This window comes from Falco cherrug, chromosome 2, assembly GCF_023634085.1.
Source record: "Falco cherrug isolate bFalChe1 chromosome 2, bFalChe1.pri, whole genome shotgun sequence".
In the NCBI taxonomy this organism is placed as follows: domain Eukaryota; kingdom Metazoa; phylum Chordata; class Aves; order Falconiformes; family Falconidae; genus Falco; species Falco cherrug.
In genome coordinates, this window is record NC_073698.1 from 45,916,456 (window position 1) to 45,941,127 (window position 24,672).

At 45.6% G+C, this 24,672-nt stretch overlaps 2 protein-coding genes across 3 annotated transcripts; one reads left to right on the top strand and one right to left on the bottom strand.

The window, feature by feature from the left end:
- Positions 1-6,234: 6,234 nt before the first annotated feature.
- ACOD1 (aconitate decarboxylase 1) lies at positions 6,235-13,964 on the top strand. Its single transcript, XM_005436212.4, has 5 exons — positions 6,235-6,657; positions 8,274-8,435; positions 9,517-9,606; positions 11,456-11,661; positions 12,499-13,964. Exons 1-5 carry the CDS (start codon positions 6,646-6,648, stop codon positions 13,451-13,453), a joined length of 1,425 nt encoding a protein of 474 aa, XP_005436269.2. The 5' UTR covers positions 6,235-6,645; the 3' UTR covers positions 13,454-13,964.
- Positions 13,965-15,133: 1,169 nt separating this feature from the next.
- LOC102048131 (glutamine amidotransferase-like class 1 domain-containing protein 3, mitochondrial) lies at positions 15,134-23,872 on the bottom strand. 2 transcript variants are annotated; one of them, XM_027801077.1, is made up of 6 exons: positions 23,817-23,872; positions 22,516-22,527; positions 21,786-21,909; positions 18,858-19,029; positions 16,742-16,946; positions 15,134-15,428 (listed from the first exon to the last, which is right to left on the bottom strand). In XM_027801077.1, the coding sequence occupies exons 1-6, from the start codon at positions 23,870-23,872 to the stop codon at positions 15,236-15,238; spliced, it is 762 nt and encodes a 253-aa protein (XP_027656878.1). In that variant the 3' UTR covers positions 15,134-15,235. The 2 variants fall into 2 exon arrangements, with proteins under 2 accessions (XP_027656878.1, XP_055558932.1); XM_055702957.1 differs by lacking the exons at positions 21,786-21,909; positions 22,516-22,527; positions 23,817-23,872 and adding an exon at positions 20,347-20,528.
- Between the last annotated feature and the right edge of the window lie 800 nt (positions 23,873-24,672).

Genomic DNA, 24,672 nt, shown 5'->3' on the forward strand with positions numbered 1-24,672 from the left:
GAACTGCAAGGACTTGCCTTTAGGGATAGCATCACTAATTTAGGAAGGTAAGAAGGTCAGTGTAATGTAGACTTGGTGTGTTGACTCATAGCAACCTTTACCAGAATACGGTCTGGCACTTCCAAGATTTGCTAGGAGAAGTTTGAAAAAAGGAAACAAGGGTGTTGTAACTCAAGCTCAGAGCTTGAGCCGCTGTTGCCACTAGTTGTGCAAGTAAGTGAATAAGAGAACTACTATAGGCTAGAAATTTCCAGAATTACATGTTTCATGGTGTATTTATTGCCTGTTACATTTGCTGTGTATTATTGCTGGCTGGCTCAGTAACTGCTGATGGGGTCAACATGGGAAGGTAGGCCTGCGGGACAAGAGGCACATGAGACAATAATGATAGTGGTGCAGACTTACAGCATCTCAAGATATATGGCCATAGGGCTGTTAAAAGGATTCAGATCAAGCCACTTATTCCAGACTATTCGCTGAAATTCTCACCTCTTTATTGTAGTTGAAATACCCCAGTAGAGGGGAAAGGAGCAGGTTCTGCACTTGTGTAGTGTTTTTGAGACCCTCAACAATAGCAGAGGCTCTATAAACAGAGCGCATTGGCACCTGCTTCTCTGTACTGGGTTTGTGTGGCAAGGTTCTGGCAGCAGGGCAGGACTGCAGGGGTGGCTTCTGTGAGAAGCTGCTAGAAGCTTCCCCCATGTCCAACAGAGCCAAAGTCAGCCAGCTCCAAGACAGACCCACTGTTGTCCAAGGCTGAGCCCTTAAGTGACAGTGGTAGAACCTCTGGGATAACATATTTAAGACAGGGAGAAAAGAATCTGCACAAAAAATTGCAGCTGGAGAAAGGTGTGAGACTATGTGAGAGGCACAGCCCTGCAGACGCCAGGGTCAGTGAAGGAGGGGCAGAAGACACTCCAGGTTCTGGAGCAGAGATTCCCCTGCAGCCCGTGGTGAAGCCCGCGGTGAGCCAGGCTGTGCCCTGCAGCCCATGGAGGTCAGTGGTGGAGCAGATCCCCACCTGCAGCCCATGGAGGTCAGTGGTGGAGCAGACCCCCACCTGCAGCCCGTGGAGGTCAGTGGTGGAGCAGACCCCCACCTGCAGCCCATGGAGGTCAGTGGTGGAGCAGATCCCCACCCACCTGCAGCCCATGGAGGTCAGTGGTGGAGCAGACCCCCACCCACCTGCAGCCCATGGAGGTCAGTGGTGGAGCAGACCCCCACCCACCTGCAGCCCGTGGAGGTCAGTGGTGGAGCAGACCCCCACCCACCTGCAGCCCGTGGAGGTCAGTGGTGGAGCAGACCCCCACCTGCAGCCCGTGGAGGTCAGTGGTGGAGCAGACCCCCACCTGCAGCCCATGGAGGTCAGTGGTGGAGCAGATCCCCACCCACCTGCAGCCCGTGGAGGTCAGTGGTGGAGCAGACCCCCACCTGCAGCCCATGGAGGTCAGTGGTGGAGCAGATCCCCACCTGCAGCCCATGGAGGACCCCACACCGCAGCAGGTGGATGCGCCCAAAGGGGGCTGTGACCAGTGGGCAGCCCGCGCTGGAGCAGGCTCCTGGCAGGACCCGTGGCTCCCTGGAGAGAGGAGCCCAGGCTGGAGCAGGTTTGCTGGCCGGGCTTGTGACCCCGCGGGGGACCCACGCTGGAGCAGCCTGTGCCTGAAGGGCTGCACCCCGGGGAAGGGACCCACGCTGGGGCAGGGTGGGAAGGACTGCAGCCCGTGGGAAGGGCTCGTGTGGGAGAAGTTCATGGAGGGCTGTCTGCCGGGGGGGGACCCCAGGCTGGAGCCGGAGCAGAGTGTGAGGAGCCTCCTGCTGAGGGGGGGAGCGGCAGAGTCAGCGTGTGAGGGACTGACCGCAGCCCCTGGTCCCTGTCCCCCTGTGCTGCTGGTTTCAGCTGGGATAGAGTCAATTTTCTTCTCAGTAGCTGGTGCGGGGCTGTGGTTTGGATTTGGTGTGAGAGCAATGCTGACAGCACACAGATGGGTTTGGTTGTTGCTGGGTGATGTTTATGCTACATCAAGGACTTTTTGGTTTCTCGGGCCCTGCCAGCCAGAGGGCTGGAGAGGCACGGGACATTGGGAGGGGACACAGCCAGGACAGCTGACCCCAACTAGCCAAAGGGACATTCCATACCATACGATGTCATGCTGAGTGTATAACCTGGGGGCAGAAGGAAGGTGGGGACATTTGGTATTATGATGTTTGTCTTCCCAAGTAACCATTAGGCATGATGGAGCCCTGCTCTCCTGGGGATGGCTGAACACCTGCCTGCCCACGGGAAATGGTGAATCAATTCCTTGATTTGCTTTGCTTGTGTGTGTGGCTTTTGCTTTACCTATTGAACCGTCTTTATCTCAGCCCAGAGTTTTCTCGCTTTTACTCTTCCAGTCCTGTCCCCCATCCCACTGGGGGGGGGCGGGGAGTGAGCGGCTGCGTGGGGCTTAGTCACCGGCCAAGGTTAAACCAACACCCCACACTGCTCAGGGGGAGGAGGCAGATATAACTGGGAGTAAAGTTAAGCCTGCGAAGAAGGGAGAAGTGGGCAGAAGGCGTTTTAAGATTTGGGTTTATTTCTCATTATCCTACTCTGATTTGATTGGTAATTAATTAAAATAATTTCCCCAAGTTGAGTCTGTTTTGCCCGTGATGGTAATTGGTGAGTGATCTCCCTGCCGTTATCTCAACCCATGAACCTTCGGTTACAGTTTCTCTCCCCTGCCTGGCTGAGGAGGGGAGTGATGGAGTGGCTTTGGTGGGCACCTGGCCACCAGCCAGGGTCGACACACTACAATCCTGTTTTCTCATCTTAGCACAGCCCCTGAAGGAAGTTACATCTTAAAAGACTGTGGTTTGTTGCAATTTTTTGTATTTCTTTAGAACAAAAGGAGCGTAAGGCTAAGGCAAAAACTGCTTTCAATTGCAAACATACAGCTTGCAGGTGTGCGCAGAGTTTAGCCTAAAATAACTGGAGGCAAAAAAAAGAAAAAAGCAGCTTAAAAATGTGATGTCAGCAGGAGAAAATAGACTCTGTGGGGCACTGGTTTTCTAAAGCCTTATTCTGTAATCAACACAGCTCATTACCATAGCTGTGCATGACGTTGCAAATGGCATTTGGATGAACACATTTTGTCTTTCCATCATGCTCGCTAGTTAACAACTTGTCTGCCCAAATTGCTGAACCATGTGTATTGTGTCAAAGAAGAGGAAAGCAGATTCTCTTTGTCAGGGTGGACAGCCTGTACCAAACTCTTAGTCGCTGATTTTCAACCTGCTGCTGTTTAGACCCCTATGAATTCTCCTGTGGAGGTACAGGACTTTGTATAGATGTCTCTTCCTCCTGCAGTGATAATCATACTGCTTCCTCTTCCCTCCCAGTCTACAGTGTATACCTGACTCTGAGGTCTGCAGACCACATTTTGGAAATTGGTCCCCCAAGCAATTTAATTTTGTGCATTTACAGTTACACCCCATTCTTCTTTTAAAACATCACATTCTCATAATATCTCAGTTCAGTCCTTAAATAGCACTGATGTTACCATTGCAACGCATGGGGCAATCCATCCCACAATCCCGGCTGCCGAAGGAAGTGGCTGCATACCTTTCATCAGCTAGCAGCGTGTGACCGCACATCACATTGCAAGGCACAACACAAGTTCTGGCTCCCATCTGAATTCGCGTTGGAGTCTTTGGCATGGGGTTAAAGGCAGCTGGACCTCCGCATTTCTTTCCTGTAGTAGGTGTTGCAAGGTGTTTGGGGGTAAATAAGACATTGTAAGCTGTAATCTGTTGTATAGACCTTGTTTTGAGTCATGATGCAGGGTGAGGATGCAGTCCTACAAACTGACATTATGCTATGCCTTCTAGAGATAAAAAGGGTTGTGGGCCATTTTTGTCGCATTGTGATTGTGGACTTTCCAGTACAATGCCACTTGTATTAAAGCAGTCATTAGAGTAATAAAATAGGTTTATCAGGAGTTGAGTTACTGCGTACTTTCCCCACACTTTTCAGCTGTTCAGTTGTATTCACTGTTCCATCCATTGGATTTCTCAGGGGAAATGAGAAGGGTCCCATATTGCTTCTTACGTTAGGAAAATTCCCCTTAACTGGCTGTGGGGCTGCTGTGTTTCCTTTGTGCCATCCAGAAGCACAGAGGGGTCAAGGAGATGTTCAAATTTCACTTCAGTCTCACCTGAGGAGAAGGAAGAAAGGAGAAGCAGAATGGGACTATAAATGGTATCCCAAAGGTAAAGGAAAAACATGACTGAAAGAGGACTGACTTTAGGATTTGAATATCTTTTATTTAGTATGTAATTTTTTGGTGGTCAGACACTATCACAAGTTGCCCAGAGAGGCTGTGGAGTCTCCATCCTCTAAGATATTCAAAACCCAACTGGACACAGTGCTGGGCAACCTGCTCTGGGTGGTCCTGCTAGAGCAGGTGGGTTGGACCAGATGATCTATGGAAATCCCTTCCAAGTTCAGCCACTCTGCGATTCTGTAGTTCAGTGGTTTAGAAATTTACTTCCATTTTTCTGGAGGGAAGAAGGAGCTGCAAGAAGTGAATAAGTGAAAGTTAACAAAATCTTTCCCTTTTTCAGTTTAATAGCATTAACTTCTATTAACCTTTCTAACCATTGCCGACCTTGTCAACATGAGCAATCTCATTAGCTGGGCTGGATTTTATCAGCACGAGAGGTAATTCTTTAGTACATCCAGGCTGTCTCTGAGGTTTTCCTTAGTGTGGAAATGAGGGAGCGAGGAAGAAGCATTGAGAGACATTCTGGTTCGGTTCCCCATGGGGTCAGGATTTGCCTAAAGCGCACATCTGACCTGGGAAGCAGGAGATGCTGCTGGGTTGCTTACTGTAGATGCAGGAGTGAGGAAGATGTAGTATACTCATAGAGAAATGGGTGTGGGAACTGGTTTATAGCCATGCTGAACAGCTGCTCATATTCAAGAGGAAGTCAAGACAAGGTTTTAAATGGAGCCTGGATATAATACAGGTTAGCCTGTACAAAAGTATGTATGTGTTGTAGGACTGGTTTGAGGAGTCCTGGGCCTCAGGCTCTCTGGCTACATCCATGAACAGGCACATCACCGCTTCTATCATTTCAGGCACTCTGTTACCCAGTGCAATTTTCTAGCATCAAGTTAGGCACCCGAAGACGATGTCCATAAGCAGAGCTGACTCAAGGCACAGGCAAAATAGGTAAACATCTGGGTTAGAGATTGCTGGGGAACAGCTGATCCCCTCTCATGTCTTTTTACCTGTTCGTGCCCTCTCAAAATTTCCCAGAATACTGCTGGTGCTACTTCTGTCTCCCTCTGCTTGTGCTGCTAGATTTAATTTTGCATTTCTGAGGCAGTGGAACTCAGTTTTGCCTGATGGCTGAGAATCCCTAAGCTGGCTCTGGAGACAGGCTGGATCAGCTCAGAAAGGGATCTGTTCAGCATCAGCGCTGGTGCAAGGAGGAGGAGGAGGAGGAGGAAGACTATGTGTCCAGGGACAGGGGAGGGGAGAGGATGCAGCCTGAAACAGGACCTTTCAGTAGTAGTTAGAGCCACTGAAATCAACGTTTAACTTCATCTATAGACCCGTGCTGGTGTCTGCATGGAAGCACTCAGGACTTAAGGATTTACGAAATTATTTGAGCATAGGCTGAATAAAGGGCTGGTGTTCCTAAAGTAAGTTTTAGGCAGAACTTTTAAGCATCAAAGTGCAAGACTGCAATTCTAAGATGATACTTTGTTCCCTAATCCAGGAGGTTCCCAAACTTCAGATATACATTACTTTTTCACTTCAAAATTGTTCAGTGGTCTCTACTCATGCTTCTCTGGGGTCTGCTCCCTTCCTGATGGGATGGGCAGGGATGTCTTCCTCACTATCTTGTAGTAGTCTGGGATTCCCACAGAAGCAAAATCCCTAAACTGGTGGTGGGACCAGTGCCCCCTTCCTCAGAGGAGGCATCCTTGCCTGAGATGCAGAAAACCTGCTAGTAGAAATCATGGCCTCACATAGTGATTCACACTGTTAAAACACTACTAAATGCCAAGAGCTGCCTTAATGCAACTTATGGTCTGAAATTCACATTTCCTATGTCTGAATTGTATGTATTATAGAGGACACATACAGTGAAAGAAGAAAAAAAACCCAAACCAAAACAAGAGGTTGTTTAAGTTAAAACAGCCTTTGCCATCCTGTACTGGGTTGACAGCTCTTCCAGCCAGTGGAGTTATCCAGGGACTACTGCCATTCCCCAAGGTCAGCCTGACACACCTGATCACCTCTTCTCTCCATGCTACCAAATGTGAGACACTTAAATTAATAGATCAGCTTCTATCTGGTAATAAAATATCACATATATCCATTTACATGACATGTGAACCTGACTGACGGAATCCTATCACATGTGTCCCAGCAGTTTGTAGTACAGTTAGTCAGAGGAAAATTGAAAGTGAAGAAAAAGGAACATTTCCAGGCTGAGGAGGAAATGGGTAAGATGTTGAGCAAGAAAAAAGGCCTAATATTTCTTCCCCCGCCCCAGACATATGCACATAAATAAAGAGCGATTTCCCCTGCTCACTGGCTGTCACTTGCCTGCTGCATCTCTCTTGGGACCTCGAGCCATCCCTCCAAGATGTGGGCAAAGGTACTGTCTTGTTTCTTTGCACTGTAAGATGCACTTTTCTGCTTAAGCTTTTGTATCATCACTCTGTATGTTTCAGCAGGTGTACATCACACCATGGGATGTGTGGTTCACCTGCTTTAAACAACTTGTGTTCCTCAAGATAGTCCTAATGCTTTAGTACAAAGCTGAGTGAGAAACTTCTCTGAAATAAAGGGTACAATTCTGGTCACCATTGTTAGAAAAGAGTAATCCAATGTGAAAAACACAATGAAAAGCTACTGGCATAGTGGGGGTGAACCTGTATAATAAAGGAGGAGAGAGCAGCACAGCTTGTTTAACTTAGCAAAATTAAGGCCAAGCGTAAATATCATCACTCTGTGTGGATATGTGCAGGGGAGTAGAGGAAGGGGAAGGACAAGGGGAAATGGAAGGAGAGAATTTCCAAAGAGAGGGGGACGTTCAGAGCTATGTTCAGTAATGCCAGTATAAAAAAAAAAAAGCAAGTGTGTGTATAGACTGGTTGAAAATAATATATACTTTATAGGGGGAAGTTTCTAACGGTCAGAGAAGGGAAGGTCTAGATTAGTTTCTAATAGAGATATTAACAGCAGCTAACAACTGCAGCCAAGAAGCAGACTGAATCTGAATAATCATAGCATAGAATGGTTTGGGTTGGAAAGGACCTTAAAGATCACCTAGTTCCAATACACTGCCACGGGCAGGGACACCTTCCACCAGACCAGGTTGCTCAAAGTCCCATCCAGCCTGGCCTTGAGCACTGCCAGGGATGGGGCATCCACAGCTTCTTTGGGCAGCCTGTGCCAGTGCTTCACCACCCTCACAGTGAAGGATTTCTTCCTAATAACTAATCTAAATCTAAATCTAATGGGTCAATGCTCAACAGGAAAGCAAAAATAAAAAATTAGAAATATAATTCCCAGATCAGTGGGAGCCAGGAACAAGGAGCCACTGCTTTTCAAAGAGGTGAGAGCTCGTCTTGGAGAAAAGCTCAAACGCCAGCTGAGCATGAATTCTATGGGAGCTGGGAGATAGGAGCAAGGGGTGCAAGGTAGAGCTGCCAAGCTCAGCAAGATTTGGGGTAGTAAGTCTGCTACTCAGGGAAATTAAATCTTGCCTCCTTGTGTGGTAGTGGCTGCACTGGATTGAAATGACACTTTCCCACTGATTTCAATAGCAATAAATAGGTGCCATGGAAAGCTAGATTTTTTTGCTTCTCTTTTTTTTATATATGTGTGTGCGTGTGTGTGTAGAGATATAGCTATAAATACAGTTACAGATATCTTGTGGTGTTACATCACCTGCAGTGCTTACCCTCAAGGACTCAAGTCAGGGAGGAAGCAGCAGAAATACAGAACAGGCAAGGACACTGATGAAAGTATAAATAAAATATAAATAACTGTGGTATTTCTGGGAATAAAAAGAGGAAGAATGTAAAACTTAGTTTTGCTGATGCAATTCATGTAAGCAGGGGCAGGGCAACAGAAATGGCCAGCATGCTAAGCAGTAGCCCAAAAGTGAAAGAAAAAGAAAAAAAAAAAAAAGGGAAAAAAAGAGTTTTCTTTACATGAAGAGAAATATCTACTTCCTCTTTTGTTGGTTTTTTTTCCCCCTCCCAGACAATTACGGGAAATTTTGCTAATGTCATTTATGGTTTGAATGCAAACCACTTGACAGACCAAGTCATTCAGAGAAGTAAGCGAATGATTCTGGATACTCTTGGAGTGGGGCTTCTGGGTACCAGCACTGAGGTCTGCCACAAAGTGACACAGTACAGCAAGGTAAGTGTGACAATCATAGCTTACCCTAAGGTTTAGCTTTCAGAAAAGCAAGGGAAAACTTAGGTTATAAGGGGAAACTTTGTCATGGTGAAATTCTTTTGGAGATGGGAAGAGAGAGACAGTGTTATTCCCACTGGAGACAGGGAAACTTCATTGCTCGAGTTACTTTTCACTCTGGATGGGCAGAAGTCTGTGTAAGAGACTGGATGCTAAGATCCCCCACTGCAAACACAGTTAATTAAGGATGCTTTCTTTTCTTTCACCTATAAGATTTTATTAAAAACATCCACATAGTAAACATCCCATATCACCAGACTTTCAAAATTAAGGAACTGTTAAAAGGATGGAGAGTTAGTAGCGGGTTACTTCCAATCCATAAAACATAATTTTTTTCTGATGTACATTGATCATATTTCCCCTCCACTCTTGCTCTCTTTAAGTTAGAGAAGTACTTGACCCTGAGAAGAAGCCTTCCCAACACAGTGCATCAATGAAGAGTTCATCCCACTGTTTTATCGGTCAGATCTGCCCAGTTGCACTCAGGCTCCAGAGCTCTGTGCACTAGTAAGACTCTGCACAGAGATTCCCCCCTTCCCAAACCCTGGTAGTTTATGCCCTTTTATTTAATTCCTTAAAGATCCCTTCATTGGCTAGAAGATCTGCTCAGCAAAAGGAAAGGAACAGCACCCTTTAGAGCGTGGAGATACCAGTTCTAGGAGGCCATGTATCATTTAATCATGGTCTTAGTAAAATGTAGAAAAGCAGAACCATTAACTGGAGATCTTCCCCAAGAAGGTGATGACAGTTCTGAGGGAACTGCTGATGGGTGGTGAGAAGGCCAGAGGCTGTGTGAAGGTATTGAATGGCCAGATGGATGGTGTTGGTCTGTCCCCTGAGGTCTGTTTGGGCAGAAAGGGACATAAGCCAACAGGAAACCAAATTTCTTTTCATACTTTCTGAAAGAACAATGTAACATTTGGGTCCCAAGAGGGTATGGTCTGATCTGAGTTACATCAGGTATACAGCGCACATTTATTCTTGGGTTCAGGACTTTGAATTAATTGATGTCAATTTGTTTCAGATCTACAGCTCAGATATATCCAGTACCATCTGGGGCCACTTGGATTTCCGACTGCCTCCTCTGTATGCAGCCTTTGTGAATGGAGTGGCTGTAAGGGATGCTCTTTCATTTGCTCTTAAATCACACTAACTGATGCCATTCTTGCTCTAGAGAGAACAGAATGCTCCTAAAATCTTAGTTTGCTTTATTCTTCTGCCTGAAGCCTGCTACAAAATTTTCCTAGACTGTTCTCTTAATGTGTTTCAACTTTCTCCCAATGAGGCCAAGCTCAAGGTATGATATATATCTGATCCAACTCAACAGCATCCCTTACCTTAAATGTGGGACATGGGGCTGTTTTCAAAGGTCAGAACTCTACAGCTTGTTACAACTTTGCTACAGCTGCATTACAAAGAGGTACTCTTGCTCTCACTGATTTCACTGGGATCCAAATTTCATGCCAGCTGGCGAAGTATAGTTACAGAAAAACACAGATATAGACAGACGCACATATATATACATACACACATACAATATCAGAAGGCAATTTAATCTTCAGTTACACAGTTTTCAAAAGCCAATTATATATTTTGGACACATACTTTGTCATTAAAGCAATAGCTGACTCCCCAGGCATTTGTCTAAATTCAGATTAAAGCTGAAACCATTTGAAATTGAAAGATGCACAAGAGGTGGGGTAGACAAATTTGGCAATTATGCAAAACTAGGGAAGGTGACCAACCAAGGAAATGCTAATATTAAGCCTATCTAAATTAGTGTGACAACAGGATCAGAGGTCCAATTTGACACCTCATTTCCAATGTAGAGAAAATTACCTTGGAAATGAGATCTGGTACCTCTCAGCTCCTAGCAGTCCATGTAATATTCAAATCTGGCTGTTAGCATGTATATGATCATCTCAGTTTATGTCTCAGTCACACATCAATTCTAAGCACTTATTGATGACACCAGGAATGCAGCTTACCCAGTATTGGGCACAACTTTCGTCATCCTGCAGTGCAGAACAGCTTCCCAGCTGGCATCAAAGTTTTTCAAGGCAGGGACTGGGGAGCCTGACCACCTTCCCAGTTTGCTCTGAAGTAAGACATGGGTGAACAGGCATGAAAGTTCAGCTTTTGAAGCTTTATTGTATTATTAAAAATGCTGTCTGTCCCTGATGTTCTCAAGTTCTTGGGGGTTCTCGAAACTTGGCAGGGGGGAGGGTGGTATTGGCACAGTGTGACCAGCAGTACATTGCAGACACTCACTGGACTGCTGGGAGCAGTCTCTATCAAAACAGCAGCTCTATGCCATGCAGGGAATGCCCAAAATCTGCCTGAGCACCTGGGCTCTGGGCATGGGAAGGAGGCAGCATCTCTCTGGATACTCTCAAGGGCTAATCAGCTTGTCCCAGTTTTAAGAATGTAGTTTTCTCCTATTCCCAGCAACCCCAGGGACTCTAGTTCCTCATATGATAGGTCTTGTTCCAATGTGCTGAAAATTCAGGATAAAGCCTTGTGTACATTGGCAGGCTGGTGCCTACTGCCAGTGGATGGTTGCACTAGAGAAGTTCTGATGATACAGCTTTCAGTTAGCAGTAGGGATTCGACTGCTACAGTTTTAATGGTGGGAGCCCAAACAGCAGCATCAGTTGCAGTGCTGGGGAAGTGATTTCATTGTTACACATAGTAAACATATACTGTTGTGGGTGAAGTGAAAATTCACTTGAAATAGAATGATACTCCTTTGAGGCAAGATTTGTATTCCATCGCTGCATCTCACGGAGCCATGTTAGCAGTAAAGGTCTTAAAAAGAAAAACTTTTGAAGTTTTGTTTTCTAAGGAATATCTAGTTCTTCAGTCCTTTTTCATACCAGTTACAGGAGTTTCATTTGGCTGAGCCAATCTTGCCATGTCAGAGTTTATTTCTGATGACAAGTCAAGGCTTCTCTTTCCATTAGGTACACTCAATGGATTTTGATGACACGTGGCACCCAGCCACACACCCATCTGGGGCTGTGCTCCCTGCCGTGATTGCACTCGCCGAGGCCTTCCCTCCGAAGAAAAAAATCTCAGGTCTTGATCTGCTCTTAGCTTTCAACGTGGGAATCGAAGTGCAAGGCAGGCTGCTGCACTTCTCCAATGAAGCCAGGAATATTCCAAAAAGGTACATAGAAATGCTTCAAGTAGAAAGCCGAGTGGAAGGGTTTTTTTCTTGGTGTTAGTACACTTAATTAAGTGCCAGTTAAAATATAAATGGCACAGTTAATCATATTTTCTGTTGTCTGCAAAATTAGGTTCATCTTAAATATAGATTTACATGACTGCTTAAGGCTTAGCTAATAAATTTGTGAAAGCATTGATCATTTTACAAGAAGGAGGTGATTACCTTCCTATTTACTAAAAATACTAAAAACAGCAGCAAAAGGGCAACGTTTTAACAGCAGATACAATCATGTGTCACTTGCAAACTGGCTTGCTCTCGGCAGACAGGCGTCACTGGTGCTGGGCCCAGAGCAGAGCCCAAGAAGATGGGGTGTGCTTAGGGGAAAGCCTAGAAGTGTGGGATTGGCTAGATGTCTTCTTGCTATTTTCTGTGCATTCCTTCTACCAGTTTTGCAAAACTAGTTCAGAATTAGAAAACTTGCCTCCCCTAACGTGTAATTTATAGATGGCTGTAGATTATTTACAGATAATTTACAGACGACTATGAACTGTGGTGGTTTTGCCACTATTCTGTTCAGTATGCCTTGAACTATGAGCAGTTCTAACATTTCAGTTGCTTTCTGCGGAGGAACTATGGTAAGCAGCGCTATTGCAGTTTAACTTGCTCCTGGGGAAAAGCAACATCTTTTTGTGTTAGGACCACACATGAATTCGGGATGTATGTTTCTTTATGATCCAATCTGTCTTCCACAGCAGTGGAAGGAAATGTGAGCTTGTGTATATACTGAATTCAGATGACTTTTTGAAATATGGTAAGGAAGATATTTTGTTTCCTCAGGTTCCACCCACCGACTGTGGTTGGTACAATGGGGAGTGCAGCAGCTTGTGCCAAACTGCTAGCTCTTGACCAGCTGAAATGTAAAAACACCTTGGCTATTGCTGCCTCCTATGCAGGTGCCCCACTGGCTAATGCAGCAACCCAAACGAAGCCCCTCCATGTTGGCAATGCTGCCAAGCATGGACTGGAAGCAGCTTGCTTGGCATCACAGGGCCTTCAAGGAAACAAACAGATCTTGGACATGGAGTCAGGGATAGGGGCCTTTTATACAGATTACAACCCACAGACTCTGCCAACCTTGCAGTCCTATCCCTGGCTGTTGGGCCAGCAAGATGTGGCCATCAAACGCTTTCCTGCTCATCTTGGAACGCACTGGGTGGCTGATGCAGCATCTTCTGTTAGGAGGAAGCTTGTGGAGAGCAGTGACAACTTGCTCCCCCTTGATAAAATAGAGAAAGTCACTCTCAAAGTCCCAGAAGTCAAATATGTGAACAGACCCAGCCCTACTTCAGAGCATGAAGCTCGACACTCCTTCCAGTTTGTTGCATGCTCTGCTTTGCTAGATGGCACCATGTCGGTCCAGTCCTTCACCAGTGAGAACATTCACCGGCCAGCCTTGCAGGAGCTCCTCTGCAAAACACAGCTGGAGCACCCTTCTGATAACACACCTAGCTTTGAGAGTCTTTACTGCGAAGTGAGTGTCACGCTTCGGGACAACACCACGATCAGTGACCGCTGCAATACATTCTACGGACACTGGAGGAAACCTCTGAAAAAGGAGGACTTGGAGAAAAAGTTTCAATCCAATGCCTCCACTGTCCTGCCTGCAGAAGCCACAGAAGGCATTATAGAGACTGTGTACAATCTGGAGAAAGTAGAGGACTGTTCTGTATTAAGTAGATTTTTATCAGGACAGTCAGCTAGAGAGCCTTCGCAGAAGCTGTGCTTCCTTTGAATGTTCCGACAGCTGGATGCTGTTCACAAAGCAGACACCAAACTCAGGACAAACTCTTACTTAGCGACTCAAGCACTTTTAATTGGACTACTGTAACACAAGAGCCATGTTCAGTCCAGTATTGTGGGTTTTGACTAAGTAAATACCTTAGCAATTATGTGCACAGCACAGGCTGAACAGAAGATCCATACTGGCACAGATGACTTGGATTATCTTTATACCTCTAGAAACAGAGCACTGCTTCCATGCAACACAAAAATTTCCCTGCTCTTCTGCCAAAAATATCTGTATGTCCTGCTTCCACTAATTAACTCCACAAAGAAAATCCAAATTCTGGAGGAGTATGGAAATGCTGTCTCCATCACTGTGAGAAGGCCACCAAATATAAGTTTTTATATATTTACCTCTGTAGATTTAGCTCTGAAGCCTCCTTGAAGATGACACCCGCTACGTCTGAGCTTTGAAGTTTGTGCTAAAATAAATGTGTGCTAAAATAAATGTGCCACACAGAGCCGTAGCACTTGATATTCTGTAACATGTCAGATTTTGCTGTAAGGATTGGTCTGGCATTGATGAGGTAAAGGTTAGCGCCCTTCCTGATCATGCCAGCTGCTGAGCAAGAGGGAAAACTCAACACTCCCCATCATAAAAGCAGTTATGTCACAGTTCCATCTTTTCACTGCTCTGTGGTACAGGTTTGTTCCTGCTGTATTCCTGCTCCAGTTACAAGGCACTCGCTCAGCAAGACATGATTAGCACTAACGAGCAATGACACGTTCAGATTATTACTTCAGGCACTGCAAAGCATGAGCTACAGTACACTCGTGATGAATGACAGAGACCTGTGAGCATCAGAATGCTTCTTACGGGGAGACAATTAAGTGTCCAAAGTGACAATCAGCGTACCTTGATAATGAATTCTGGGAAGTTTTAGTTCCTTCAGGAGTACAAAGCTGTGCCAGACTGCGCTTCTAAGAAAGGCTGACAACCTTTGTTTACATTTGGAAGATCACAGCACGTGTTCTAACATACATAAAACATACCTCCCTTAGGGCATCAAATTACATACGCAAAAGATCACAAAATAAAGATAATTCATTTTACTAAAAACTCACATTATTTATTAGAGCAAACCTGTGTATTTTCCACATACAAGGTATCCATTTGTGCTTAAGCCTCTGACTCCTGGTTTACAAAAAGTTGGTTTACCTAGAGGGCTCTGCAAAAATTTCAGAAGTCCATTAGTTACACTTGCTTAAAGATTTGCAAGGGAAGGAAAAAAAAAAACCAAACAACAAACCAACTAATAACCACATTCTTTTCTTTTTCCCTTCTGATTAGAAAGTAGAATTTAATTACCTATACTGAAGGTATACAGACTCATTTACAGCTATTTCATCTGTAATTATAGCTGGGTAGGTAACACCAAATGTGAATTACTGATAACCATTAGTGATGTGATAAAACCCCATTGGACAAGGAGCGTTGCTGCACTATTTTATCAAGACTGAATATATTCAGATTCATGAGAAAAAAAAAGCAGAACACGCCCACCACAGCAACCTTCAACACATGCTTTCTATTTTAAAAGAGAAATAAATAGGATAAACTTAGCAATAACCATTTGAAGTACTACAGATTAAAAAAAAAAAAACAAACCAGAAAACCACACCAAGAACCGTGAATTTTAGCAGTTGCATTATTTTATTAATACAATCAAAGGAAGCTAAAAGCTTACGCTTAGTTAATTTGATTTCCTCATAGAAGTCTGTACTCTTCCAGTCAGGCAAGTTTCAGGACTTCTTGCACCATTGTTCCAATTCCATCAAAGATTTCATGCAGAGGAGCCTTGCACATGAAAGCACAGGTAGTAACTATTTTATTGGCTTTATCCACATGGGATTCATTTACATTTTTGCAAATGTGCTTACATCCAAGCTCTGCTATAGCAGATGCCGTTTCAGCATCAGGAAATCTGTAAATAAAAAGACTGTAATTAACATAAAGAGATGATACGGTCATAAAGTTCTGCCAACATAACTTGAATGAGAGAACTATAGTAATATTTAAGTGACTCTTTAGTTGAAGGTGACAAAGGAGTCAGACTGCCACTGTCAGGTTCTCCCATCCCCTACGGACACAAGTGATCTGATCTCTTTGAAAACAAGGTCTGAAATGCAAAGCCACGGTAAATCAGAAAGTACATTTCTGGTTTTAACCTTTCAGTAAGTTTACAAGATGATACCAAGTGCAGCCATAGCTGATCCTCAGAAGTCTGAGATATGTCAGCTGAACTTGCAGAAATGTTAGACCTTTTCCAACACCAGAATTCCACTGGGATTCTGCAGAGATTTTTTTATTTTTTTTTCCTGAGGATAAGGGAGGAACAAATGCGATCCCTCACTACTGCTGTTGCTATGAAATTCCACTCAGGAGTTACCAGGAGTGTACAATCCTTGAAGCAGCACTGACTTCTGCCAGGCCCTTTTCTCACCTGCCTCCCCTAAACTGGCCCCAAACCACTACCACCAGAAAAACTTCATTAAAACACCCTGAGCTGACAAAAGCCCACAGATGCAAGCTAAACAACCACTCAAATTACCACAAATTTTTGAATGCCAGCCGGACAGATGCCTGTTCTTCATTTGCACGTTTGTAATATGAACCATGGCCTTCGAAGGCACTGGGTAAGCAAATTCTGTATCTCACTTAGTGTAAGCTAAAATCTATCACTTAATTACCATGAATGTAATGTGAAAAAATAACTTTATATCCTTGGTCACCGGTGCATTTGCATAGCAGTGATTCTGTAAAAGTCACTTTGTTCTGTCACTTTTAGGGCTGACAGATGCCACATCCAGTGACTCATTAGCACACACACTGTACAATAAAGCCAGTGCAGGAACCCATGTCACCTTTGGTGGCTCAGAGCAATGGCTTAGGCAAGAGATAAGGCTATCTAAAATTTTCAGACTATTAGTTGTACTGTGTCTGTGTCTGTTGGTATTATACAACATATCACAGACCAATATATTTCTGAATTTAGGGATAAACTGTTCCTGTGTACTAGCACATAAGTCACCTGACCTCATGGATTCTGTCTGCCTGCCCTAAGAGCTCTGTGCCTACCACTATTATGCAAGTGAAAACTTGACGTTAAGTGAAAAATGTCACTAATAAGTTACCCAAGGTTTACTGGCACCAGAGACCTCAGACTTTTGCACAGAAGACTGGCCATTTCCTAATCCTAATTCCCATATAAATTATCTTCATCCATTTTCTTCTTACCTTCCATCTACATTTTTATCTTGGCCGACTGTAACTTCACAACCAGGAAAGACTTTAGCTGCCAGAACTGGTGATATACAGCACAAACCAATGGGCTTTTTAGCACTGTGGAAAGCTTGGAGTGTGGAGTTTACATGTTCATTGACAGTACAGTTCTTGCCATCTGTAGCCCAGGAACACAGGTTCTTTGCTACACCAAAACCACCTAAAAAAAAAAAACAAAAACCCATACCAAAAACAGAACAACCCCAAAAGCTCAAATGTAAGACATCACTAAAACGCATCACATTCAATATCAGACACAAGTTCTCCTTTTTTTACAACATAATCTTGGCAGACGTAGGAATGTTAAGTTGCTATACTGACGGTTTTCAGCACGTGAAACATGATGAGTTTACGACGTTAAAAGTTCAACTGCACACTTTCTATACCACGTATGCTACACAGGCCAGAAAGCTTAATCTTGCTTCAATAACCAACAAACAGACAAATAGAAAACCTCACATCCATTTGCTAGTCACTGGAAAAGCTGCACCATCTGATATGCACCCCTCAATAAGCAAGAGAGAGGTAAGAAGAAAGACCAATGATAACTAAAAGTGATAACAAAAAGTATAAGAGCGTAATTCATGAGGCTAATGCAAACAGTGATTTGACCCTCTACAGTAATTCATTCTCAAGTTTTAGTTCTATACTTCAGCAATTAATAGAGTTTTTTTCCTCCCCTCAAATGATTTATGGACTTAAAAAAAAAGCCCCAAAAGTTTAACACAATAAGAACAAAATGGATATTACATAAAAAGGCAATGATAACATGCGATATTCTGAGACATACCACTCGTGAATGGTAACATAATTTCCTATTAAAAATAATGCTGGATTTGTCTTCCTAGAAATTAGTTATAACAATCCTTTACTTGCATTTAATCTTCATTTAAATGTACAAGCATATTATATTTTACAGCACCTGCATTTGCTGGATTTATAACCATCAAAATAGTCAAATTAAGAAGGTTATTAGTGTAACCATCCATTATACTTGATTCCTTACGGAATGTGCACAACATCAACTTTTCTACAATAAACAAACAGAAATTTCCACAAGTACTTCAATGAACAACATCAAGAAGCTTTGCATTTTTAATATTTTTCCTTTCACTCTTTGCTCACTTTCAAGTGTTATCTGGAATCTCTGAGGTAAGATTTTAATTTTCAAACTTAATAGGTTTCATTTCCCTCTAACAGTTATTACAGCAACCCCCCTGAGCCTGGGTTATAACAGCATGAAATTAACGTGGAAAATATTTGCTAGGCTCTACTCCCTGATCAGCTCTGATGTCACCCACACGTTTTAGTGCTGGAAGTGTTTCTCCACGTTATACAGCCACCCTCTGCTGGCCTTACAACAAAAGACAGCGTAACAAAATTAACAGCGGGCACAGCCGTGAAGGCCGTCTTCAGCAGTACTATGAATACTCTGGAAACTGATCTTCAGCGTCACAGTTGCCTCGTAACGCTTTGGCTTCTTCATTTCTAAAGTGATTACAATTACCTCTGTCTGAAAGGCAATTTTGTGGTCTATAAATAAAAAATTATCCATAAACATGTTTAGTATAACTTAATCAGCAGCAAACCAGATACATAATTAAAACAAAATGTACTCACATCTGACAGCGAATATAATCTATTTGGCAGCCTGCTATACTGCCAACAATTTCAGAGGCCCTAAAACTAAGACACTGCCATGTCATATCAGGTTTGGGCCCTACTTTTGTACTCTGGTCAGTGTTCTTGTCCACAAAGAGGCACTGAAGTTTTCACAATCCTTAGAAAGAAGGAATAGCGTGATGTATAATTTGACACCACAAGAACGCTCTGGCATTTTAAATTAATAAACTATAAATTAATAAATAAACTGAGATGACCTGCCAGCCCATAAGAGCTTCCTAAAACATCTTCTCATCCTCAAAAGAAAGTAAAAGAAAACACCCACATACATCTCAAATTCAAGATGTAATTTATTCTCCAAATCGATTTAAAAATAAAAAAATAGCAGAAGCAAACCAGTTATTTGCAATTGAAAAAAACCCCACAATTTTCTTTTAAAAGCACCTACCAGGGAAAATGACTGCATCAAATTCACTAGCTTTCAGTTCAGCCAAATCCTGAATATTTCCTCTTGCCAATCTCGCACTTTCAACTAACACATTTCTCTTCTCTTCTGTTGGACTTCCTTTCAGGTGATTGACTACATCCTTTTGCTCAATATTGGGGGCAAATATCTTCACCTAGAACACAGAGACGAAGCAATTTTGTGAGTTTAAACAGAACTCATGCAGCCTGGTCACAAGAAAGATCATTTAATGAAATCAGGTTTTGTTCCTGAAGTCTCTTATCCAAGAGAAGTGGATTCCACAGGATGGATCTATCACATTAAATATCTGAAGTGACAGGTGGCATATTAGGACAGGTAAATCTAGTCATCCTCCCCATCCTATTCCTACAGCCTTTAGACAGAACTGCATTCTTGGCCAGCATTAAGCTTACCGATTTTGCTATGGCCTGCATTCCCTCTGCAGGTAACCCCAAGGACAAACAGAGCACCGTAATTTGTACCAGCAGCCTGACTGGACACACAGCTGAGTCTGAAGAAAGGCTACTCTTAACTATTATGGGACCAGAGTGCTAAAAAAGTTTTACAAAAAAAGTTTAAAAGATACAGATGCAAACCTTACAGCCATTTCCAGTGCAGACATTAGAGCTACTCGCTTTCCTAAGACACTGGTAGCAGGAAGGAAGAGCAAAACATGGAATAACATATTTTGATTAGGCACAATAGGGGAAAGCTGCATTAAAATGTCAAGCAAGCTCTGTGAAAGCTGTACCGCAAAGGCTGTCTTCACGTATCTGTTTTAAAGTTTGCCTGGCAGGCTTCTCAGCGCTCGCCACTTTAGTTCTCTTTAGAGAGGGCAGTTTCGTGCTAAATGTGGAGGTGCCGTTGTTACCGTCAGACACCCCTGTGCCGCTACACCCAGACACCCGCAGCCACGGGCACGACCCAGGCACACCCCACACCCTGGTCCGGGCTTCCCAGGGACTCCCCGTTACCGAAAAAGCCCAGAAACAGCTGGCACAAAACAAGCAGGTGAACCCGAGCGAGGGCGAGCGCCGGCCTTCCGCAGAACCGGCTGGACAGCAGAGCCGGCACGTTAACCGGGCCCCATCCCCGGCTCGGCGCAGCCTGGGGCGGGGGCGGGCAGCGGGCTGGGCCTCCTGCCGCTCCGCACGGCCGGCTGCCGCCCGCCGCCCCTGCCCGGGGACACTCACGTCTCGGGGAGGGGTATAAATACAGAAAAGGGAGGGGGTAAGATAAGGAGGGAGAGTACGGCTGAACAGACTTAGTGGCGTGCAGTGGTGAGAAGCGGGAGGAGCTCGGGTCCCACAAACCGTGGCCAGCGCCGGGCTTCGGCACAGGGCCTCGGCGGGGAGGGACGCAAAGAGATGGGGAGACGAACCCGGCCGCCCGCCGGGGAGCCTGTCGCACCCGGCTCCGCACAGCCGCCGCGGGGGGGCCGGGAGCCGGGCCCCGCCTGGCCGCCCCCTACCTCCGCGCCGCCGCGGCTGAGGTGCACCAGCGCCGCCGCGGCCTCGTGAATCTCGCTGCCATCGAAGACGCCGCAGCCGGCCAGAACCACGGCCACCCGCTTGCCCATAGCGGCCGCTGCCGGGCCCGGCCGCAGCCTGCTCACGCCACCGAACCCGGGCACCGCAGCACCCTCCCTCCTCCTCCTTCCTCCTGCTGCGCCTGCGCCGCTGGGCCCTGGCCCGGGCTCCGCGGCCTGCCCCCGGGCTGGCGGGGCCGCAGCCGCACCGTCCGCGGGCAGTTTTTCACGAGGTGCTCTCCCTCCTGCTTACAAAATGTGGGTGGGAATGAGTTTTAAACGTCGCAGCAATCTGGGGGGAAAAAGCATGAGACCTGCCTTTAGTTTTAAACGATGCAGGCTCAGGAGTCTTTTTGGTCTCGTTTCTCGCCCGGCCCTCGAAGTGCTGTTACCTACCCATTGCGTTCCTGCAGCTTGTCTGAGGGCTGCTGTGCCACCAGCAGGGCCTTGCAGAGGCTCAGTGGTGTACCCCTGCAGCTGGTTCTTTGTTTTACACATAGGACTATAATGGTGTAATGAATATACTTTGAAAGCCAAGTGAAGTGGAGTGTGGGTAGAGGCCAGCGGTACTGATGGGCCCTGATGCTGTTTGTTTCCATGATAACCTTACTCGACAGACCCACACACATCTTTTGGCTCCCTTAACCTCATACTGCGTTGTGGGGAGCAGCTTCGTTTTACCAGGAAAACCAGTTTCTTTGGAAAACCAGCCTGCCTTTTCACCTGCTCCCAGCTTAGTCATCAAGGCATTGGCCTAGGAAATCAAGAGTTTCCTTGGCCCAAGGCAGCATTCACCTGTAGTCCCCTTCTTACACACACATGCCACGCCAGAGACCAGTTCTAGTCAATTTTAGCAAGACCTCTCAGCTCTCGGTCCTTCATTTTTCGTGGGCTGCTTCTCTTACAAGAAGAAACTTGGGCTTAATAATGAAAACATACACTTTTACGGGACCAGAGGGCTGAAAAGCTAGATTTTGTAGAAAAATGAGAGTGTCTTCAAAAAATCTGGAGCATGAGGGTTCTGCAGGGGACCCAACAGTGCATCAGCTGAGAAGCGCAAAAATGGCATATGAAAGCAAAGTCTCTGTAGCAAAATGCATTCAGCTATATACTGAGAGGTCAGGAGGCTGTGTGGGATAATGGATAGGGAGACTCTTGGACAGGAAAGGGCCAAGATAGGGAAACTCCCTGCTTAAAGGCAGACTGCTGTCTGCTGGGCAATCTTTGCTCCAAATGAATGTAGGGCTACAGCTCGGACTCCACCACAGCTCGCACTCTGTCTCTCAGGATTAAGAGCTGGACTGCAGTGCAGCTGCAGTTCATAATGCCCACAAGTGCTCAAAATGCTTGAGTTAGAGCTCTGTACAGCACCAAATCTTCACCTTACTCTCCAGATTGAGTAGGACCCCAGGGAAATTCCAGTGGAGCCATCTCAACCCAGAGAAATACAAAATATGTTTGGTGAGAGTGGAGTGGCAGTTCAGCATTCTTACTGGCATGGGACTCCTTAGGCGCATATGTAGGAGAGTGGGAAGGCTGGGTTGGGGATCAGGGACCTGAGAGTCTCCAGAATCCCACTAGAGTCCTCCTCAAGCTTGAATGCTAGGAGGATGCTGCTGTCTGGAAGGAGCTTCATTTCAGTGCATGTTTGGAGATACGAGCAGAGTCCCAGACTCCCCTGTGTGTTAGAGCCAGGGTTAATGTTAGAGCTAGGGAACTGAGCACCTTCAGAGCTAGAATTCCCCGCTTCTTTCTGTCCTGACTTACTGGCTAGTACTGTTCCTGGGTGGATCTGAATTGTCAGTAACCTCATCTCTAGCCTTGCTTCTGGTCCTGTCCCTTGGGTGGACCTCAGACTCACATTACAGGTAGCCCTTTTTCCTGGATGGACCTTGGACTTGATTGGGATTCCAATTCCCATCCCACTTCAGGTTCCCCCATGTCACATCTCTGTGACACCTCCATAACTGACCTGGCTCTGTTCCATGGTCTAGCTCCAGCTTGCTTATGCCATCTCCTGGCTTTGTGATCTTATCATGGCCCTCTGTATCTGCCTTAGGTCCATATTTTCATCCCAGGTCATGGCACATCCTTGCCCTGGCTCTGCATCACCCTGAAGTAGCCCTGTGATGACTCTTCTCTGGCCTGGGCCCACAAAAGCAAGTAGCAACAGGAGCATTTCACAAGCAGTACACCTCTGAAACCAGATCTTTGCAAGGTGAGAGTACAAACCCTGATGGGAGAAGAAGCTGCTGTGAAGGCCCAGAGTGCACTAGTAGCCCTATGATTACGCAGGCTAGCCTCAGCTGTGGCCTCCACCCGCACACCCTCTGGCCACAAACCCATGGGCTGCATGTAAACTTAGGCCTGGATGTCTGGAGATGGTACGAGATATGCTGTAGATGTGCATGTCCAGTCCTGTTTCTTGTCGTCCTGACACACAGGTCTTCCTGCACAGACCGTGAACCTGTGCTACAGGTAGTATTCTGCCTCCTGGATGGAACTTGGACACATCATAGGTAGCCCTGGGCTTGATTCTACCTTGCTGTTTCTGGGGCTGTTGCTGGATCCAGCCACTACTACATACCTGTTCCCATTGAGAAACTGCAGGACTGCAGTGTGGTCATTGATGTCACTGCCCTTGCCTGCACCATGGTCACCTCTGCTCCTGGGTTGTCCTCTCTTGCAAAGCAGCCCTACTCCTGCTGCTCCCTGACACCCCCAGAGATAGCATAAATGACAAAAGTTGCTGCCTGACTTCAGATAAACATCTGGGGAGTGGGGAAGAGGATCCACTGCTATGCAATGTGGCAGCATCAGAGTTAGGGTGCCAGGGCATGGTGAGGGCTGGCTGCTCTCCATGGGGAGCCTAGCATGATAAAAGGACAAGTGGAGGCTCAGTCCCACCCTCCCTGAGCAAGGTGAGCAGGGCAGCTCTGGTGATGGCAATGAAGTTCCACCAAGAGTCCAATCACTAGGCAAGTCCATAGTGATGAGGCAGATCCAAGGCCAAGCTGGGATGTCAGATGCATGAGTCAGGGTCTGCACCCATGGGGGTACATGTCTGGGCCCAGGCGTGGCTGCAGCATAGCTCAGGTGGGAGGCAAGAACCTTAGCTTAAAAGCAGCTCCCCATGAAAGGAGTAGGGAGACCCTGCTGAGGTGTCTCAGCAGAGCAGAAGCAATTTCTGGCTGTCCACACAACAGTTCTTGTCAGACTTTGAGCAACCAGCTACACACCCTGAAGGGGAGAAAGCATGTACTGTTCCCTTCAGGTTTCAAAGGGTTGAATTACAGCTCTGTCCTGGACCCCAAGCCTTTTCCTGCGGCTCAGGATTTGAGAAAGATATTTTCTCTAGTGGAAATCCTGCTCTGAAGGGCCTTAGTTGCCTAACAACATATTCTCATATTGGCTTAAATTTGACTTGAATAGTTCTTTGTATTTCACAGACTGCATCTGGTTGACTCATAAATTTACTGATCTCTACCCTGCAGCAGATACCAGAGAGTCCCTCCTAGCACAAAACTCATGATGAACTTCATTTGCATCCTTATTCCAGCCCTCATTCTATCTCTCAGGCTTCAGCAGAGCCCTCTGGAATTCCAGCTTGGAAATAAATAATTTCCCTCATTTGTCCCCTAAGCTGCTAGACAAAGCAGAAGCTGCCCTGCAGTTCCAAATGCTCACTGAGCTGCACACCTCTCCTGAAGCACAGTCCTCATCCTAGCTCTCAGGGTTAAGGAGGACATGAGGGGAACCCTTAGCCCTACCTTACATAGTCACAAAGCCCAGCCGTTCTCCTTTTCTGTAGAGAAAGACACGGCTTTCACCCCAACTCACAGTTCAGGTTGCATCTCAGGCTATATAGCAGAGCATAGGTGCAGAGGAGTCCTGTGAATAGCTCCTTTTTTCAAGATTTCTTTCATACTCCTCAAAGGCGAGAGGGTGGACCTCAGACTGATGAACTCCTGTCTTTCAGACTGGCTTCAATATGACTTCAGGTGACGTTTGTATTTCTCAGTGTGCATCCAGCTGACTCAATTGCTAACATACACCATTGTGAATATATATTAAAAAAACCCCACCAAGCTGCAAGCAGTAAAACTGCCAGCTGCGTAGTTTTGTTTGCTGTGATCCGTATATATAACTGTAATTTTCTGACTGAATGGCATATTGCTAGAATATAGGCTGGCAGATGTGCAGCTGAGCATGTAAACACCATCCAGAGGAGCCCATTTTTGTGAGATAGGAGCTGTTACTTCAGGTTCG

What these genes read in the sequence shown, in the direction of transcription:
- LOC102048131 (XM_027801077.1), bottom strand. Translation starts at nt 23,872, where the DNA reads ATGAGTCAACCAGATGCAGTCTGTGAAATACAAAGAACTATTCAAGTC. An exon ending in TACTCAATCTGGAGAGTAAG is followed by an intron (nt 19,030 to 21,785) that starts GTGAAGATTTGG and finishes TCTGTGTTCTAG; the next exon opens with GTGAAGATATTTGCCCCCAA. An exon ending in TGATGCAGTCATTTTCCCTG is followed by an intron (nt 16,947 to 18,857) that starts GTAGGTGCTTTT and finishes TTTTTTTTTTAG; the next exon opens with GTGGTTTTGGTGTAGCAAAG.
- ACOD1 (XM_005436212.4), top strand. An exon ending in AAGTGACACAGTACAGCAAG is followed by an intron (nt 8,436 to 9,516) that starts GTAAGTGTGACA and finishes AATTTGTTTCAG; the next exon opens with ATCTACAGCTCAGATATATC. An exon ending in GCCAGGAATATTCCAAAAAG is followed by an intron (nt 11,662 to 12,498) that starts GTACATAGAAAT and finishes TTGTTTCCTCAG; the next exon opens with GTTCCACCCACCGACTGTGG.